This window comes from Cydia fagiglandana, chromosome 13, assembly GCF_963556715.1.
Source record: "Cydia fagiglandana chromosome 13, ilCydFagi1.1, whole genome shotgun sequence".
In the NCBI taxonomy this organism is placed as follows: domain Eukaryota; kingdom Metazoa; phylum Arthropoda; class Insecta; order Lepidoptera; family Tortricidae; genus Cydia; species Cydia fagiglandana.
This window is the reverse complement of record NC_085944.1, coordinates 10,372,057-10,391,087: the sequence shown is the minus strand read 5'-3', so window position 1 is coordinate 10,391,087 and position 19,031 is coordinate 10,372,057. Positions and strand designations below refer to the sequence as shown.

The 19,031-nt window shown below is 37.9% G+C and overlaps 1 protein-coding gene across 1 annotated transcript in view; it reads right to left on the bottom strand.

Annotated features, from left to right (window-relative positions):
* The window catches only part of LOC134670254 (serine/arginine repetitive matrix protein 1-like), a 109,611-nt gene extending 93,725 nt beyond the window's left edge, over positions 1-15,886 (bottom strand). Inside the window, exon 1 of the mRNA XM_063527992.1 lies at positions 15,785-15,886. Within this exon, the coding sequence (XP_063384062.1) occupies positions 15,785-15,865 (81 nt within the window). The 5' untranslated portion in view covers positions 15,866-15,886. The remainder of the gene's footprint in view (positions 1-15,784) is intronic.
* Positions 15,887-19,031: the final 3,145 nt, after the last annotated feature.

Sequence of the window (19,031 nt, the reverse complement as noted above, 5' to 3'; positions counted from 1 at the left end):
GGGCAAAAAGAATAGATAGTCTAGAGGGCTATTGTCAAAGTAAATTTTGTAGTCACGGTACATTTACTGCCATCTATCGACACACGATTAAAACTTAAAATAAAATTGAAAATGTATAAAATTATCAACATATGTTTACAGATAAATGATTTTAAATTTTTATTGTTCCACACTGACCCATGTTCTTTCACTGATAAGTATGTGTTAAAATTGTTAAATATCAAACGGGGTCGCCAATGCCATCTAGCCGAGAATAGGCCAAAGGTATATGGCGCCATCTATTCGAGAATGACTTTTTCTTGACATCCGAGGCACGTTTTTTTCTTAGACTTTATTTATCTTATACGGAGTTACATATATCTTTGGTAAGGGTCAACTTTACAATTTTCCTAAATGATTAGGTTGGGACCAATAGGTGAAAAATTGTATTAATGTATTTAAGGGTTAAAAAGAAGATCAATAGTTTTATTATATTGCTTCTCGTCTATGCTTTAAAGAGCTAAAGCCAACGGGCTTCAAAAAGAATCGAGCATGATATGACTTCTAAATATTATGGCGGATATTTTCGCCGTCGTGACCGACCCGTGGTGCAGTAAGGACCCACACTGGCGTCTCTCGAGTGTCGGCATCTAGTCAACTCTATGGCTACTGCTCGACCATAGAAGGTAGGATCGCATAGAAGTGGTATACGCGTGCCTCCGTGAGGGACAAAACATACGCAAATGCGACACTGTGATTGGTCGAATTCATTTGTTGCCCACCATTCTCCATACTAATAAAAAGGTGGGGAACAAACAAAAAGTGAGACAAGGACAAGCAATAATACCGCTTTCTCTGCTACTCCTACTGAAAGATACATAAGACTATCCCGTTCTGTCAGTTACCCCCACCACTCATGCCAGATCCAGGTATATCCTAGATTCATGTGCTCGACGCAACTGCGCAGCAACGCCATTTTCCATAGCACTGTCTAGACGGCGACGCTCGAAAGACGCTAGTGTGGGGTGGCTCTAAAACTAGTGCGAGGAGCTAGCTCGACGAAACAAGCCTAGGACCTTGCATTCATGCATTAAACACCAGCGCTCGCGGCTATCAGAAACTATCTCCATTGGCCATCAATATTGGACACTATTAGGGTTGCCAGTGTTACAACTCCAGTTTCGGAACTTTTAATAAATATTATTGAAAACGCTCAAAAAGTTATTAAACTGTCTATCTGGCAACTGATAAATAGCAATTTATACTTTTGTATGATTTCTGATAGCATTACATATATACGCTGAGAGATAGACCAAGAACAGAGTGCAATGATTTTGATAATCTTATTTTAAAAGTTAAACTTCTATGAAATTTTGACGTTCGTGACTATCAAAATAATTGCAGACTTGTCTAGGTGATAACTTCAGTTAGGTATAAGCAATGAAAGTAATGACAGATTACCTAAACGAATTGGCAACGCGCATATATATAACACTCCCGAAGTTGCAAGCGTCCATAGGCTATAGTGATCGCTTATCAGACGGATCGTACGATGTAACTAGTAGCATTTTATGATGAGAAAATAAATTCTGCCCTGCTAAGCCAAAGAGCACTATCTCAAAATAAAATTCATTCCTAACTTATAGTTTAGTTTCTAAAGAAAATTCATTGGTCTAACTTTAGTTTCTATTACTGAGATTTCCATTTTCAAAATCATTTGTTTCTAAGATAGAGCTATTCGGCTTAAACCCACTTGCACCATTCCAATAACCCGGGGTTAAGCAGTTAAACCGTTAACCCAGTGTCAAATTGTATTGTTTACCATGGTAACTCCAGGTTTAACCGGTTAACCCCAGGTTAGTGGAATGGTACAAGTAGGCCTTAGGAGGGCATAATTTTATGCAATATTACTTAGTAACTTTTGCCAAATGTTTCAATTAACCACACCAAATACGTGACAACCCTACGTCTCCCGTTGAAACAATGAAGTGTTTTAGGCTGGAGTTCGCGTACAATACAATATTTAGACGGCACTAATGGGGAGTATCGCCTTGTGGCACACAATACCTTCTATCGGCACATCTCGACGTGTACCGCCGTGTTATTTTGGATTACCATTGCTCACGGACCGTAGGCGAGTCGATTTAATCCTTTACCAGGCTAAGGGATATTTATATTTCCCACATACGGCACTTCAAACATGTCTATTTTCGATGGGTAAAACTGACAATCGATTGTTGATACTGACAAACTTTTGTAGTCATAAAATTACCACTTAATCAAATTGTATGTATATTGATACACATATTGATAACAACTATGCATGCGTAATTGGAGAGCCAACTTAGGATCTATTGCAACAAACCATCTGTCACCGTTAAAGCATTCGCTAAGAGTTTTTGTTTGGAAAATTTCATAGTTCATTGCTGTATGAAGTGGTCGGTCCGCTACTTGTGGTTGGTACAACTGGCCCTTAAACTAGTGTATAGCCTCCTAAAGCTCAGCCGTGCAAGTGAAAATTTCAAAATTTGCCATTGAAATTTGAATCTATAGTCTAAGAAATAGAAATGATTTTGCGTTGTTTGAAAATGGAATGAAACAAAGCAAAAGCGACTCTTTTCCAAATATGATTGAAATTTCATTGAACTTAAGAAGTACTATAGGTAGGACCTTGGGCCTTAGCGTAAGGCCTGAGTGGACGCTCGAAGCGGAGCGTCCGGCGGGGCTTGCAGCGTGGCGTCGGGCTCACAAGTAATTTGAGCAGCGTGCACTAAGGTCGCTCCTATACGTTTGCATTTGTTTAACATGCACGACGCACGCCCCGCCCCGCTGCACGCTCAACTCGAGCGTCCACTCAGGCCTTACACTTAGGAGGATAGTTAAGCGTTGGATTCAACTCTGACAGCAGTCGGAATGTAGCTGTCTACCAGGGCGGCCGCAATAGATCACAAGTTTGACAAAGCACGTAAACTGTCTTTTTGCGGCCGGCCTTATCGGTGGACGGGCGATCAATGAACACGTAGTGGTATAGTTTCCTTTAAGGAAAACTACTGTCAATGTTCTTATCAGCTGACTAGTTTACACGAGTTAAGTTTTCTACTTACACATTTAGTGTATTAGGTAAGTATATGTAACAGTTTTGAATGATTCACGGTCAGTTTCACTACTTACGAGTATATCGACCGGGATATAAACCGAAGTTATATACCTACTCGTGAACAAGATGCATGTAATTAACTGCGTCGAAATATCGAGAGCTCGAAAACATAACAAAAGGTAATCACGGTTCATATCCCGGTCGATATAAGTTTAGGTAACTAAGTATATGTAGTTGTTACTTTTAGTACAAATATAATCAGTGCATACATAAGTACATTTAATATCTCAAATGCCAGCATCTACGGCACCATTCCGCAGGATAGTTTGTAATTATTTATTTTTAGATTAGTTTTATTTATTTTTAGATTTAGTTTTTAAGTTTTGTAGGTTAGTTATTTAATTATGTTTTAAGTATCATTTTTGTTTGTAGGTATTAAGTTTGTATACACTAATAAAGTTTACTAACTATATCTCAATACTTGCGATATCACGAGCACCACTGTTCTCATACGCCAAGCAGTCTAGGTTCTGGACCCCAGTATTTATGCGAAATTTCAAGTACCTCCTCAAGCAACATTATTAAAATAAATTAAGTAAGTAGGTACCTAAATATATTTACAGCCTTGGCTCTACTTCCGCTTTCAAATATTTTTAAGTATAGGCCCAAAATATTATTTATTCTCTTTGGCCGACTTCATACTCATTATTTGTGAAACTGGCCCGAAAGGTCGCACCAAATAAAGGCAGGGCCAAAAGCGGGAGGCGAACGAAATTAAAATTATGGCACCACCTTGACTCCGGCAAAATGTCGATGAACGATCTTTTATTGAATTATGGTTAATGACATTGGGTGCGCCTTACAGGGAAACTGACGAATTGCATCGGTCACGGATCAAATTCCTTTGATTATAAAATACAATTGTTCTAACATTTGAAAGCTCTTTGCATTAACCTTTAGTCTTTTTTAGGGTTCCGTACCTCAAAAGGAAAAAACGGAACCCTTACAGGATCACTCGTGCGTCTGTCTGTCTGTCTGTCCGACCATTCCCATTCTTTTATTGAATTATGGTTAAGGGGACCCGCAGGACTCTCAGCTCTGGCTTGCCTTAATTGGCCGTCCAGAGAGGAGTCGCTAGAGCTATATGCTCCAGGGGTGGAAGTGAAAGATGCATAAGACGCGAGTTGGCACAGTGGCTGGTAACAGCCACTGGGTAGAAAGCGGCACACACCTCTCGACACCCCTTAGCCGCTCACACCGATGTTGCTCCTGGTCGTCTTCACGACGTCAGTTTCGGGGGCCCATCTAGTCAGCGGCAAGTCACCACCTGCCTCGATAACGTGTGTTAGCATTGTTATGGCAGGTGTCCGAACTCTTTACAATAGCCCAGTCTCATTGTCTGTCCGACCATTCCCCCCTCTCCCGCTTTATCTCCGAAACTACTAAATCTAAAATTTTGAAAAAGAAAATCCACAAATTAGTTCTTTTCCTATTAGGCCAGTCAAATCTTACAAAAAATGTTCTAAAAAAACAATGCGAGATGTAGTTCTATATTTTTTTGTATGTTGTTTGAAGTTCTTGGAGGAATGTGAAACTATGTTTTGCAAGCAAAAAAAAGTTGTGCTCCCTGCGTAATTTGCAAAAAACTGCAAAAATTTCGGAGTTTTTTCAGTTTTATATAGTTCGAGTTTTATATAGCTGACAGGAAAACCAGTTAGAAATGTGCAGTCAAGCGTGAGTCGGACTTAATTGCTTAGTTTTTGATCCGACCCCTAGGTACGGGTTTTTTTAAAGACATTCCACATAAAAAAGACATTGTTAAAAATTGGGTAATGTATGGAACTTTTGGAACGCGACTCCGTCTTGCACTTGACGGTTTTTTTGCCATCACGCGGGTTTTTTACCTTTTATATCAATAAGTTTAAAAAAAAGTTTTACCTATTCTAATCTAATATTTGTAGGTAGTTCTAATAAAGTGCACAGAAACAATCAGTTATTAAGTAGCAATTTATTTCACTGCTAATTAAGTTCTATTTTAAATCAATGCAATAAAAACCTAAGTTCTACTTAAATAAGCTAATTGCTGCGCTTGAAATCGAGAGTGATGCATTGATATCACGCAAAGCGGGCGTTAAAATACCGTAGAACGTTAGAAAAATGTTCGAACCATTTGTAGCGTTTGAAAACGAGAGTTAAAGTGACATTCCATTTCCAACTGCAGCTGCAATACTGTTCATTTTCTATGGAAATTGACAATGAGAGCGACGCGTTTCCATAGTAAAATGAACAGTATTGCAGCTGCAGTTAGAAATGGAATGTCACTCTTAAGCACTAAAAGTAAAAACAAGCTCAGGCTTCTTTAAGACTAAAACTTCGCTTGGGCTGCGATTGTCCTGTTTACCCATCTAAAAAATGTTAGTTAATTTTGTTACAAAGACAGGTAAATAATGCGTTTTTATTCAGCTTGGTTTTTTATAAAATACAATTAAAAATTATACTACTACTACTTAATGGCGCAACGACCCAAAATGAGTCTTGGCCTCCGACACGAGTACACGAGTATAATTAAAAATTATAGACATATTTATTTACCTTGGTTTTAAATTCGTAAGAAAAACGTGTAAATAGATATTTTGTATCGTAGATAAACGAAGAGTTGTATCATGTATGTCGCTACAGAAAGCTCTTATTCCTTACAGAATCAAAACAAAAAATGCTTGCCACACTTTGAATGAGAGATCTATTAGGAAATTATGAGTTTTGGATTAAAAGAAAATTAAATATCAAACAATTTACAAAATAAACTAAAACGCTAAATTAGAACAAATAATCTTAATTAACGCTAAATAACGAATAATCAATGTAGAGGAGACCGAGGTGAGTTGAGACAGAGGAGAATTGGAACATCGTTGATTTTTTGGAATCTATTAACTAGAAACTAGGTCGCAACAGATGTGCGTTTGTTAGCTCGTAACTTGAACTAACAAACGCGCGCTATTGCGACTTAGTTTCTAGTTTCTAGTTAATAGATTCCAAAAAATCGACGATGTTCCAACTCTCCTCTGTCTCAACTCACCTCGGTCTACTACCTAATTACAATTTTAATGCATTTAAACAATTACAGTATTGCATCCTGGTACCTAATGCCCTTATACAATGAATTGAGTTGATGAGTTTCGTATAGAGAGAGAGCTAGTAAATCTAAAAATAACATATTTATAGGCTATTATTGCTTACATGCTATTTATACAATTACGTGCATCGCATATTTATATTGCAGACAGTAACGTATAGTTACTGTTAATATGTTAACTTAGGCATATAGTACAAATGATTGAACCATTTGTGGCGTATGAAATCGAGAGTGGCGCAGAGCCGGCGCTGGCGCATTGTGAGCAAAGTGGCCCGCTGACCGGCCTGACCCTTCAGCAAGGCCGTTCACTTGTTCGGGATGCTTTGTCCAACGTAAACAATACTACTAGTTACATTCTTGTGTTTCTTGAAGAATGGCTAAATTATACTAGTAAAATACATGACAAGTCTTGTGTACATAGTATAATATAAATAACCAAAATTTCTAATTTGCCCTAAACTTAAAAAATATCTACCGTTTCTCAATTTGACTCGCAAAGTTATAAATGCATTTATTGAACTACCTTTCGTAAACGTAGTTATTCGGTCATTCTCATCAGAATACCTAATAATTACGCTAATTCACTAATTCAGATACGCATTGAATAAACGCAAGCGTGAAATCTAATCCCAAATCGGAATTAAACTCGCATTGACGTTCCAATTGCATGCGAATGGTTATCCACGCAAATTAGCAAACAGTCAACTTCAAATATTTAAACCTTATCACCATGCATTAAGGACGCAAACATTTGACCACCTAATAGCACGGCAATGCATCGCTGCATAATTTAACGTATTGAAATTACGTGATCATTATTCAATGTACAATAAAAGGTTTTAACTGCTTTGAATGTTCGATAACGATACATCGTTTTATGTCAAGAGACGTTAAAGCTTTGTTTAACCGACGTAACCATTTACGGGAATGATTTTAACATGCGTAAGTTATTACGTGTAGTTCTGTTTATTGTTGTTGAACATAAATGAGGTAAGGATGCGTATGCCTACGTAAGGACCGTTACACGGATCGTGGTTATGCGTGGACCTATATTGCTTTGACTACTACAAATACTGCTCTACTTTTGTAATAAGTACCTATTTAGGAATATTGACTATTGTTATGAGCAGTGTTACTTACATAAAACATGGTTGTAAAGTAGTTTAACAATATAGTTACCTACATACGTGCATGTGTAGGCTGAACATTTATTTTCACCACACCACACCGTGACCACAGCTGGTGCAACTCAGCTGACACGTCGCATAAAGGTAAAAACAATGAAATTATATCGCGGTAGACCCGTTTGTGTAATTAAATATGTGTACAAAACGCGAGAGTTTAAAGTGTTACATTTATTTTTATTTCAGATATTACCAACGTATGGTCGAGTTGACAACAAAATCAAATACGGTTGGTTTTTAGTTTGAATAAAAAAAGGGAAATTTTAATTGTTTTAAAACTGGCGGTTCAGCTTAAAGAGTAAAAGAGATGATGATGATGTCCTCGCAGACGTATCCGTCGACGGCGACATCCCGACAAATTTAAATAGGATCTTAATTATTACGTGCATGGGATGGGATTTGGTTTTGAAAGACAACGCGAAACACAGTAGAGTAGAGAAGGGCTTGAGCCGAGTTTTTCGGAGCTGATGTTTGGCGTCAAATTCAACTTGAAGATCTCATGCGTTCAAAGTTATCAAGACCCGTAATGACAGAAGTTCGTCACTCTAAGCTCCTCCAAGCTCTAAACTCGCATGACATTAGCAAGTAGCAACATAACAGCAGCAGGTACAATCACCTTGGTCCGAGGATCGCCTGTCCGTGAGTCACTGTGGCCTGAAACGCGATACGCCGGCCACTTACAATAACACTGCCTTGACTGATTTGTGCGATAGCCGCCGTGTGTTACCTAATAGTCAATACAATTATGCCATGCTTGTGTAATAAAGGGATCTTTATCATTTTCCGCAAAGCGTTTTAAAAGTATCCATAGACCAAACACTTTAGATCTCTTTTTTTAAGCATTACATGCTTGGCTATTTATTATGAGAATTAAGAGTTTTAAGGGTCCCGTACCCAAACGGTAAAAACCGGACCCTTTTACTAATAGTCCACTGTCCGTCTGATGTCACCAGGCTGTATCTCATGAACCGTGATAGACAGTTGAAATTTTCACAGATGATGTATTACTGATGCCGTTATATTATAACAATAAATATTAACAACAGAATAAAATAAATATAATGTAAGTGGGGTGGGGCTCCCATAGAACAAACGTTGTATACTCGTAGGAGCCGTTTTTTTATTATGGCGATAATGAAAATTAATTTTATAGGTACTTCTCAGTTAGTTAAATAATTTACTTTTTCTTTGTGTTTGTTATAAATTCAGTTTTCTTCGTTAAGCATAAATCTGTATGCTAGTATGTAGGTAAGTACCTAACCGTGAGCCCATTCCAACAATGCCAAGCAAGCCTAATAAATATACAATGAATACGTCAAGCGTCGTTTGTCGAATTTAAATAACGTCAACAATACTTTTTGTGTGGAAATTATGATATTTTTATATTTATATTGATTGAATTTATTGATCATTCATTTATTTTTTATCTTTTACTGTTTGTTTTTATGTGACAACTACTTCTTTTATTGTTTGGAAAGACGTAGACAATAGATAAATATCTATTGTCCATGCACGGCTTATTTACCTATAACACAAGGTGCATTGGTTTTTTCTATCTATTTTGTCTTTTTGTTCTTTCTTCTTTTTTCCTTTGGCCCGTGGCCAGGGCCCCCTTCCTCAGGGGGCCTCAAAGGACAGACAGTACCATGGTATAATAATATACTCCGCCTGGTACTCTCTTCCCGTCTTTTCTAGGTCACCTGACTGACACAAGCCTACGTCATCATGCGACAGCGCTATATGATAATATGCGATAGCGCTATATATAGCGGCCATGTTATTGTGACGTAGGCTTGTGTCACTCTAGGAAGAGAAGACCATGTTTTAGTAGACTATGGACAGTACCTAACAGTATATTTGATTACCCATAATAGAAGATCATAGTAGAAAAATCAGGGCCCCTTCCTCAGGGGGCCTCAAAGGACAGACAGTAACAGTATATTTGATTACCCATAATAAATAGACCATCATAGTAGACAAATGTTTGTTTAATTCGCTTTCTTTACTTTCCAAAAGGGCTCCAAAAGCTTATGTGCCCAAGGGCCCCAGCATAGTTTAAGACGGCCCTGGCTTCACCTAACAGGACCCCTATTCGACAAGCGACGTTTGACGTATCGTGTTGATCTCCCGTTGATGTGGGAAAAATCATAAGTTCTCGAATACGTACAATGTCAAAATTTAACATTAACAACCCACAGTTAGGGTGACAAGCAAACCAAACCGAACCACCCTTAGTTTAGAGTTGAGTTTTGGTTGTACCAAATGATATTATCCACCGCTGATGGAATCAACACTCAGTAATCTCAGTATGCAATAAAATCATTTTTGATTTGACGTGGATGCGAACTCTGACAGTTGTACATGTCGAATTTGGCCCCAGTGCCGATGGTGTAGAAATGCGGCAGTAGTATGGTATTTACATGAACGGCGCTCCCACGGCGGCGCAGCAAGGTGAACCGGCTATTCTTAAATCGTCGCACTTGCCCGCGCGCTGACGCAACAGCTGATCGATACCGCTTTAACATCCTTAATGCCATTTAAGCATTGTTTTATCAGAGTTGTAAACATTTACGTACTTAGTTTTATTTGTACGGAGCGTCCGATTTTTTTTTATACTATGTCGATAGCAAATACTTGAGTTGATAAAAACGTCCTCGAACCGTAAGCGAACACCTCAATTCATGTCCAAGGACGGCTGCATTCTCAGAGTTGTCACATGCTTAGTTACCGACCCTATATATAGATGTTTTTTTTGTAATACTCCGGAACCAGGTTATAACAGTTAACTATTTTTTGCAGAGGGGTCAACAATAATAATTGGTAACTGACTGCTATTTTATTATCCGTACTTAAAGGCATACCTACTTAAACCATTTTTATTACCTACAATAAGGAAGCATGTCATCATTACATATAAATAGTCATCATCATCATCATCAGGCTATATTAGTCCACTGCTGGACATAGCCCTCCCCTAAAGAGCGCCATAGCGCCCTGTCTTCAGCTTGCCGCATCCAGCATCTGCCTGCAGTTTTTAGTCTTTGCATAGTTTTAATTTAAAGTAAATTTTGATTTGACATGTGTTAGTAAACCGCTCAATTACCTATGTTATTTATGTATGAATGTAATTATGTTTTTTTTTTATTACGAGTCCCGAGCATGTGATTCTGCAAACTCGTTTCATTGGATCAATGAAAAAAAGAATTAAAACGTAATAACTCTTTGACTTTGATTGTTCAGATATTTACCTATATTAAAATTCGTTGGTTTATTTCATCCGGCAATAAAATACGTAAATGTTACGGAATGATTCAAGCTAGTTTGCGTAAAATTAATATTAATACAAACCTACTGCCGTATTCGAACTTCAAGATATTCACAAGAGACGACACGTACTAGATCCATTCTAGATACGTTATAGTTTAGATATCAACTAGTTCTCTTTTGCAGCGCAATTCGGGCAACCAATGTCACTTTTACGTTAGATAGCGTAAGATATCTATTGTATTAGATGTGAATTGGATCTCTAAGATGACTTAGAGATCATCTACGATTTCCACAGGATATGAATCCTGTGGAAATCGTTCAAGAGTATCTCCAGAATCACGCAAATGTCAAATTTGACAGGTGAGATCTTAAACATATCGTTATCGTATCTTGGTGATGTCTGAAATATATCTAATATATGTCTATTTCAAAATCCGAATGGGGCCCCTAGAAAAACAAGTTTAAATCTATACAATGATTTCATCGTGTTGGATTCATGGGGTCGTCAGTCCGATATGATTTCATAAGTTAAATTTAAGAAATGGATTTAAAACCTGATCCCTTACACAACTGTGTTTGCAATATTTGCTTAAAAATTTGCAAGTTTGTGATCTAACCACACGTTTACGTTTATTTATTGACATTATAAATCAGTCACCAATCTTGGCCGCAGGCCGCAGTCAGAAATTGTAATAGAATATCCAGTAAACTATTTCAAAATGAATATTAAATTCCTACACATACCGGGTGTGGCCTGTAATATGAGCAAAAAATTAAACTGTAGGCTGTACTCCTCATACTGACCAACATTTGTTCAGCGACTTTAAATAACTTGTGGTTTGATTTTTAATACACTTTAAAATTTATTGTAAGACGCAATGTATTGCGAATTTTGTTATGTTTAAGGCGTGACAAGCAACGTCAATCACAATGATATGTCGTGGCGATGGCGTCCATTGAAGATAATATTTATTTTGTATGAAAAATAGGGAGTCTAAATACTTCGTAATTTTTAAAAGTTGTTGAACAAAAGCGTTACCGGTTGAGGAGTACAATCTATGTTTTAATTATTTGCTCGTGTTACAGGCCACACCCGGTATACTTGTTTACCATTGTAAATACCGTATTAGATCAACAAAGTGCATGTTTATAAGGGAACTAAAAGCGATGATCGAGCGAAAAGTGGCATAAATGTGTTCTTTAGTCAGTTTAAAATTCAAATTTCACCGCTTCGGGCAAGATTCGAACTTGCGACCATTTGGAACACCTGCCATATCGCGAAAAGAGAATCATGGAAACGATGAATTTTAATTTTCCTTAAATTTAAAAATATTACTATCGCTTGCAAATAACTGTCCTATACCTAGCCACTATTAGGCGGGCCCCACTGTCGGGCAAATAGTCAACACGCACATTCTGAAACCTAAACGGTCGCGCATTGTACTGTTTCAGTGTACTTTTCTCTGAAATACTGACTAAGTTAGGAGGCTTTCCAAAAAAGGTGTGAACTATACTGTAGCACACAGAAGTTGAAGGTGATTGCTTATCATACTCTGTCTGGTTTAAAAAAAACGTAATACATTATTTCGGTAATGTATTTTCATTTGTACATTACATGCCAATTAGATAGATTACCTACTGGGCTAAGGCTTAAACACGATCATCGCTGGAAATATCACCGACCGCACATGTTAGTACACGTATGCGGTTTTTCCTTGTCTCTTAAACAATACCAAAGATACACCATTAATAGGTATACTGACACCTTCATCACTTGCCGTTTCGTTCTTTCATCACTTATTCATTGGTAGCTCGAAACAATGAATAGTATAATGACTTGATTGAATTTTTGCGTCTCGTGAGACTCATTCTTAGTTGAATGATGTAGTATGTAGTTAGAGGCAATTTTAGTAATTAGATTGCGATTTAATAGGTATTTTCAAGGTTCTGTTAAAATCATCGCGTTACACATGCAAGCTGTAACAAAGGGTCTGCAGCACAAATAGGGATTTAATTGCCCTCTGATGAGTAATATGCGGTAACAACTACATAAATATGTTTTAATCCAATAAATCAAAGATGATTTTCTTTACTACGATTAAGTATGAACAATTAAAAAATATATACCATACCATGTTGCATTCACCCAGTATGTATTTTATCCTATTTTTAGGAGGATAAGATTGAAGAGTTTTCTTTAATATTACTTAAAACGTGCTAAACAAATATCGAAAGCTTCAACCATTTGATTTACAAGGAGTCGTAATTTCCCGGTCAGCAATGTTAGCCGGTTAACTAGGACAACTAGGTCATCATTAAGTCAATTTACAGCCTAACTACTTAGGTATTAAATGCTAAAACCCGATCTTCTATTTGTCTCTACCTATTTTTTCGATATACTTATTGCTTATGAACTGAATCAATCCAAAGCTCACTACACAATCACTGCACATCCAAGTCACTACAAAATCACAATTTTCGCTTTTTTATTCGTATTTATTCGTAATCATTTCGCGCGAGAAGGCCACACGTCGGAAGCAGAGAGCTGCACTAAGTAAGCCACTAAGCTATTGTATGCAGGTGAATAGTATCCGTTTGACTTATAATAGCTATTCACATAGTCCTATGCCGCGCGAGCGATGCTACTGCGGAGCAGTACGTGAATTCGGCAATACTTATACAATCAGAAAATCACATGCCAAGGTGATAAGATTTGCATTGCAAATTTGTGTAAGAAAACTTGTAAACCAGTATGCTATGCTACTAGACGCACTTTGTACATCTTCGAATTCAATTAGCATGCGTGACGACAGTTACGTGCCAACTTATTGGCGATTGCCACTAAAGTGAGCATTGAATTGAAACCAATAAAAAATCCAAATAGATTATCATCTCTTGCTTTCTAATACCTGCTATAATCGTCTCAGGAAGTGCGAAATGCGAGAGCAGCGTCTTTGTTTCGGCGAAGAAAAAGATGGCGAAGTAAGGGCCGTTCCTGAGGGCCTACCGTGAACCACGTTCGACGTGTTGCCTCCCTGTTACATTTACGTACTTATTTACAAGTGCGACAGAGAGATAACATGTCAAACATGGTTCGCGGTAGGCCCTCTGAGGTCTGTAGTTACATGGATATTAAACCTGGCGTGAGCCGTTGCATCGTCTGAGGCGTCAGTAGTTAGCTAATCACTAGCTGCTAATGTATTTGTATGTAAGAGATCAAGATCCATATTCGTACGTGTAATCGGTCATACTTATTCTGGTTATGCTGGCCCGGTATGCCATGGGAGCAGCCCTGCGGGTCTACCGCGAAAATCAAAAATCGAAATATCGTTACGTGTCTCTCTAACGTACTTGCATATTCGAGCGATAAAGAGGCTAATACGAACGAAGTTGTTCGCGGCAGGTCCTCTGCCTCGCGGCAGACTTGCGAAGAGGGCGGCGATTGCGCAACGCGCTACAATAGATGCCGCTTAACAAGTGCTTTAGGTGCTGTAGGCGTATAAAGTAATAATCTGTCCTAAAGATGAAACGTGTCTACATTCTAAAGAATGTTTAATATGGGTTAGATGTGATGACGCTTAATCATTGACAGGCAGATACCTATACTTATACCTATTAGATAACCTAAGTATCTAACCTATCTAAGTGATAACATCCGTAAGATCAATATTTTCTGTTTATTTATAAAGACTGTTCATATTTAAAAAAACCGGCCAAGTGCGAGTCGGACTCGCGCACGAAGGGTTCCGTACCATAATGCAAAAAAAAAAACAAAAAAAAAGCAAAAAAAAACGGTCACCCATCCAAGTACTGACCACTCCCGACGTTGCTTAACTTTGGTCAAAAATCACGTTTGTTGTATGGGAGCCCCATTTAAATCTTTATTTTATTCTGTTTTTAGTATTTGTTGTTATAGCGGCAACAGAAATACATCATCTGTGAAAATTTCAACTGTCTAGCTATCACGGTTCGTGAGATACAGCCTGGTGACAGACGGACGGACGGACGGACGGACAGCGAAGTCTTAGTAATAGGGTCCCGTTTTACCCTTTGGGTACGGAACCCTAAAAATTACATCCAAAACTATACAGTGAACTTCAGTGCATTTCAGGATTTTCTTTTACTTTTATTTCATTCATACCTACGGCTCGATTCGGGAAATGAATTATAGACTCACTAGATATGAAATAGTAAAGGTATGTGACGTTCCACTGCAAAAGGTACCTTATGGCGTCTGGCGCTGCGATTCGGGAAATGAATTAGAGATTCACTAGATATGAAATAGTGAAGATATGTGACGTTCCACGGAAAAAGGTACCTTATGGCGGCTGGCACTTACGTCACATAGCGCCGCAATAATATTGAAGCGACATTAATAATAGCATAAGCGCCAACCGCCATAAGGTACCTTTACCCGTGGGACGTCGCATATCTGTACTATTTCGTATCTAGTTAATCTCTAATTCATTTCCCGAATCGCGCCGCTACTTAGGTTATCTACCTACATTACATACATACGTTACATACCTACCTTGTAGGTAAACAACAAAACGGTTATTAGTGCATATGGTTATTAGTACAAACTGTAGTTTTTGGAACCTTTTTAGGGGCTGTTACGTACGACAGGACTATAATCTGTCCAGCAGGGGCACTTGGATATCCATTTAGATCATAAAAGTGAATTAGAGATTAACTAGATACGATATAGTAAAGATATGTGACGTCCCACGAATAAAGGTACCATATGGCGGTTGGCGCTTACGATTATTAACGTGGCTCCAATATTATTGCGGCGCTATGCGACGTAAGCGCCAGCCGCCATAAGGTACCTTTTAACATGGAACGTGACATAACTTTACTATTTCATATCTAGTGAATCTCTAATTAATTTCCCGAATCGCGGCGCCAGCCGCCATAAGGTACCTTTTGCCGTGGAACGTCACATATCTTTACTATTTCATATCTAGTGCATCTCTTATTCATTTCCCGAATCGAGCCGTAAGGATCAGTTCCATCAATCTGTCTGTTACCCTTAAAACATTCGTTAAATTTCACTGCTGATCGCCATTTATCAGTCCATCAAGTGGTTTGTGCAGCTATTAGTAAAGAAGAGTTGGTACATACGGTGGCTAGGACCTCTTCGTAGGTGGCTGGGTGCAGGGGCGACGCGGGAGGCGTCTCGTGCGACAGGGCTGTTATCGGCATGTCAGCGCATCACACCTGGAATTAGAAACAGTTTTCATTACTATCAGATGCACCAGATCCCATTAATATTAAAAATTATTCACCTATAATATCTAATTCTGTAGTTCGCCAAATCATTTATGTGCATTAATGGGAAATTATTTATAGGAAAGCGATTTTGGGAAGACCAGTTCAATTGTAGTTATGGTCAGTTGCACCAAACCGCTGTTGTCAATGTCACCGTTAAAGCGTTCGCTAAATTTTATTGTATGGGAATTTTCATAGTTCTCTGTTGAGTGATGTTGATCAGTCTGTCAAAGTCTGTGGTTGGTGCAACTGGCCCTTATACACACTGTGCTGTTGTCTAAAATTTCACACAATACAAATGATTTAGATCATTTAGAAGTTTCGAAAAAATTTTCATGTGAAAAGTGAATAATGTTATGTTCTTCTAAATTCTAAACTATGCCATCAAAATTCTCGTAACACTACACACACATTAGTGACACTACTACGAGTAGATACATACACTTAAAACCATCGATACAAAACGTACGACCTTGCACGATGGCGACCAAGTGTCGGCTGTACAAACACACATTACCATACTGAGACGCATGACTAACGAGTACTGACAGGGCGTACCACGCTTGACAATTTCGTAGTAAACTTGATACAGAGGAAATAAATACATTCAATAACAAGTGAAAAAGGATCGCTTTAAGACTATAAGGGCCAGTTGCATCAACCACATTTGACAGACTGATCAACACACAACGGCGCATTACTATGAAACTTTCCATACATACTTAAAAGATTAGCGAACTCTTTAACGTTACGAACAGTTTGGTGCAACCGACCCTAAGTGGCCAATATTTATTGCTTTTAAGCATTTCATTACAGGGAGAGTAGCGTCGTAGCCTCGTAGCTAAGGTAATCGACAGGCAAATACCTAATTTATAGATGCGAACGAAAAGTATATAGGTATTTAAGTTTGTATTAATTGTTTATTTTTCGATTGGGGCGTTTAACGATATACCATTGTTAACTTGGCTACGCCCCTTGCCCATGTACTAGGTATTTGAAATCCGTCTTCTTTTTTGCGAATGTATAGCATAAAAGACATCTGTTGTATATTGGCCTTTAATATGTGACGTCCCACGAGTAACGGTACCTATTAACGCTGCTCCAATACTATTGCGGTGCTATTAGACGTAAGCGCCAGCCGCCATATGGTACCTTTTCCCTTGGAACGTCACAAATATTTGTGTTAGGCCAAATAATAAATAATTTGTGATTTTGAGAGTTCTATAAATTCTAGAAAGTCTGTCCAATACTTGGGTAGCCAAAATCAAACAAGTTTTTTTAATAGTTATTCAATTATCCATGAAATAACATTTTAGATATACTAGCATTCAATACTATGTCCTAACTTTCTTTTAAGTTTCCTTTGCCGATAAAACAGGTTTGGTGGGAAGATTTCGAGATATTTGTTGTGAAACAGTTAATCTTTTCTTCTAGTTAGACAATAAATTGACAATGATTGGCAGGAAGAGAAAACCGCGAGGTAATAGGTTCGCCTTTTATGCATCGTACGATTTTCATTCCATGTAGTCAGCTGCAGAGATGGTTGATCCTCCTAAAACAATTTCTATGCAGAGGGGGCTCAGCTATTTCAGTCATCTCTGCAGATGTATGAAACATGGTCATAGTAAAAATGCCTAATCATGGTTCTCCTAAAATCCGTAAATTCGAATGGTAGCTATGAGTACATAGCTACGTATTAGAGGACAATCGAAAATTTATGTATGATGTGATTATACCTACAAGTGCTCTATTCCCTGAAAATGCTACATATTTTTCGAAACAGCCAAATAGTTAGAGCCTAATAAAGTCTTAATTCTGTGTAATACATACTCAGATCAGAACCACCAAAGTTTTGCCAACCCAACGTGAAGAATTTTTGGTGTAAAATATGGAGTAAATCACGGCCGATCGTACATTGTTTTGGTGTTGTTGAACTTGTTCGTGTCATACATTTCTGTCACCCACCTGTCTCATGTATAAACATGTAAGCTCCAGTAGGTGTGATAAACACTGACGTCATGCCAGAGACAAGTTAGTAATAAAAGACTGCTACGCGTGACATGAAACAACATGTTCTAAATAAACGGTATTCCAAAAAATACAATAAAAATGACAACCGAATAGAAATGCTACGGGATATCATTCGAAATAGATGTTAAGTATAAGTAATTTCTAAGAAAATCCGTTGACTTTTTAAGTTATTTTCACGAAATAATCTGGTGCACTTGTTACATTAATTTCATTTTTTTTATTCTAAAGATGACGCTTCAAACGCGACGTTAGGTTTTTGGCCGCAAGAAAATTTAGATAAAGAAAATCGTAAAAGTTTAAATCATAGATTGTAAAATATGAACTTAGCTATGAAGATAAACATGCTGCATGCATGATGCTTTGCTATTCTTAATTATTACTTATTGTATCTAGGTTCACATACAGCTAATAAGTACAATGTAGGTATAGTTGCAGGTCAAACAGCAACAACAATGTACATGCCCGGCCTTTCGACATTGTTTGTATAATGTTCACCTTTGATACCACGTCTATTGATTATTTCCTAGAAGACACGTAATGATGAAATTAATGAGAGGTGCGGCATCGGTGGCGTATGCGTGCAGTGTTGAATCGTTGACCATTGCACAACACACGGATACATCCAGCTGTTCAAATTGGAACATGGTCTTTTGGATAGCAGAGGACTCGTTCACAAAAATAGTGCATTTGTCCCTAGTATGATAGTCATACTAGGTACAGTCGACGTCAAAGATATGTTATTTTTCGTCTTATTACTAAGGAGTAAGGTGCAAAAGTGTAAACATATCTTTGACGCCGACTGTACCAACCATACCTATTAATGGGAGAAGATTGGGTTTCGCCATGTAGTGAGTCGTGCTAAAAGCTACAGCCCGACAAAAATGTGTAGAAATTTATCAAGGGCGCTAATAAGATTCAACAGGTACTTACCACATGATGCAAACAAAGTAATATCCCTCTCATTTTGCCGCATAAGTGCGTCATTTACCTGTTTATTTAATCCGTCTACAAACTTCTATACTTAGTTTCATTAAATTTAATAACTTACCACGTACCTAAGTCTATTCAT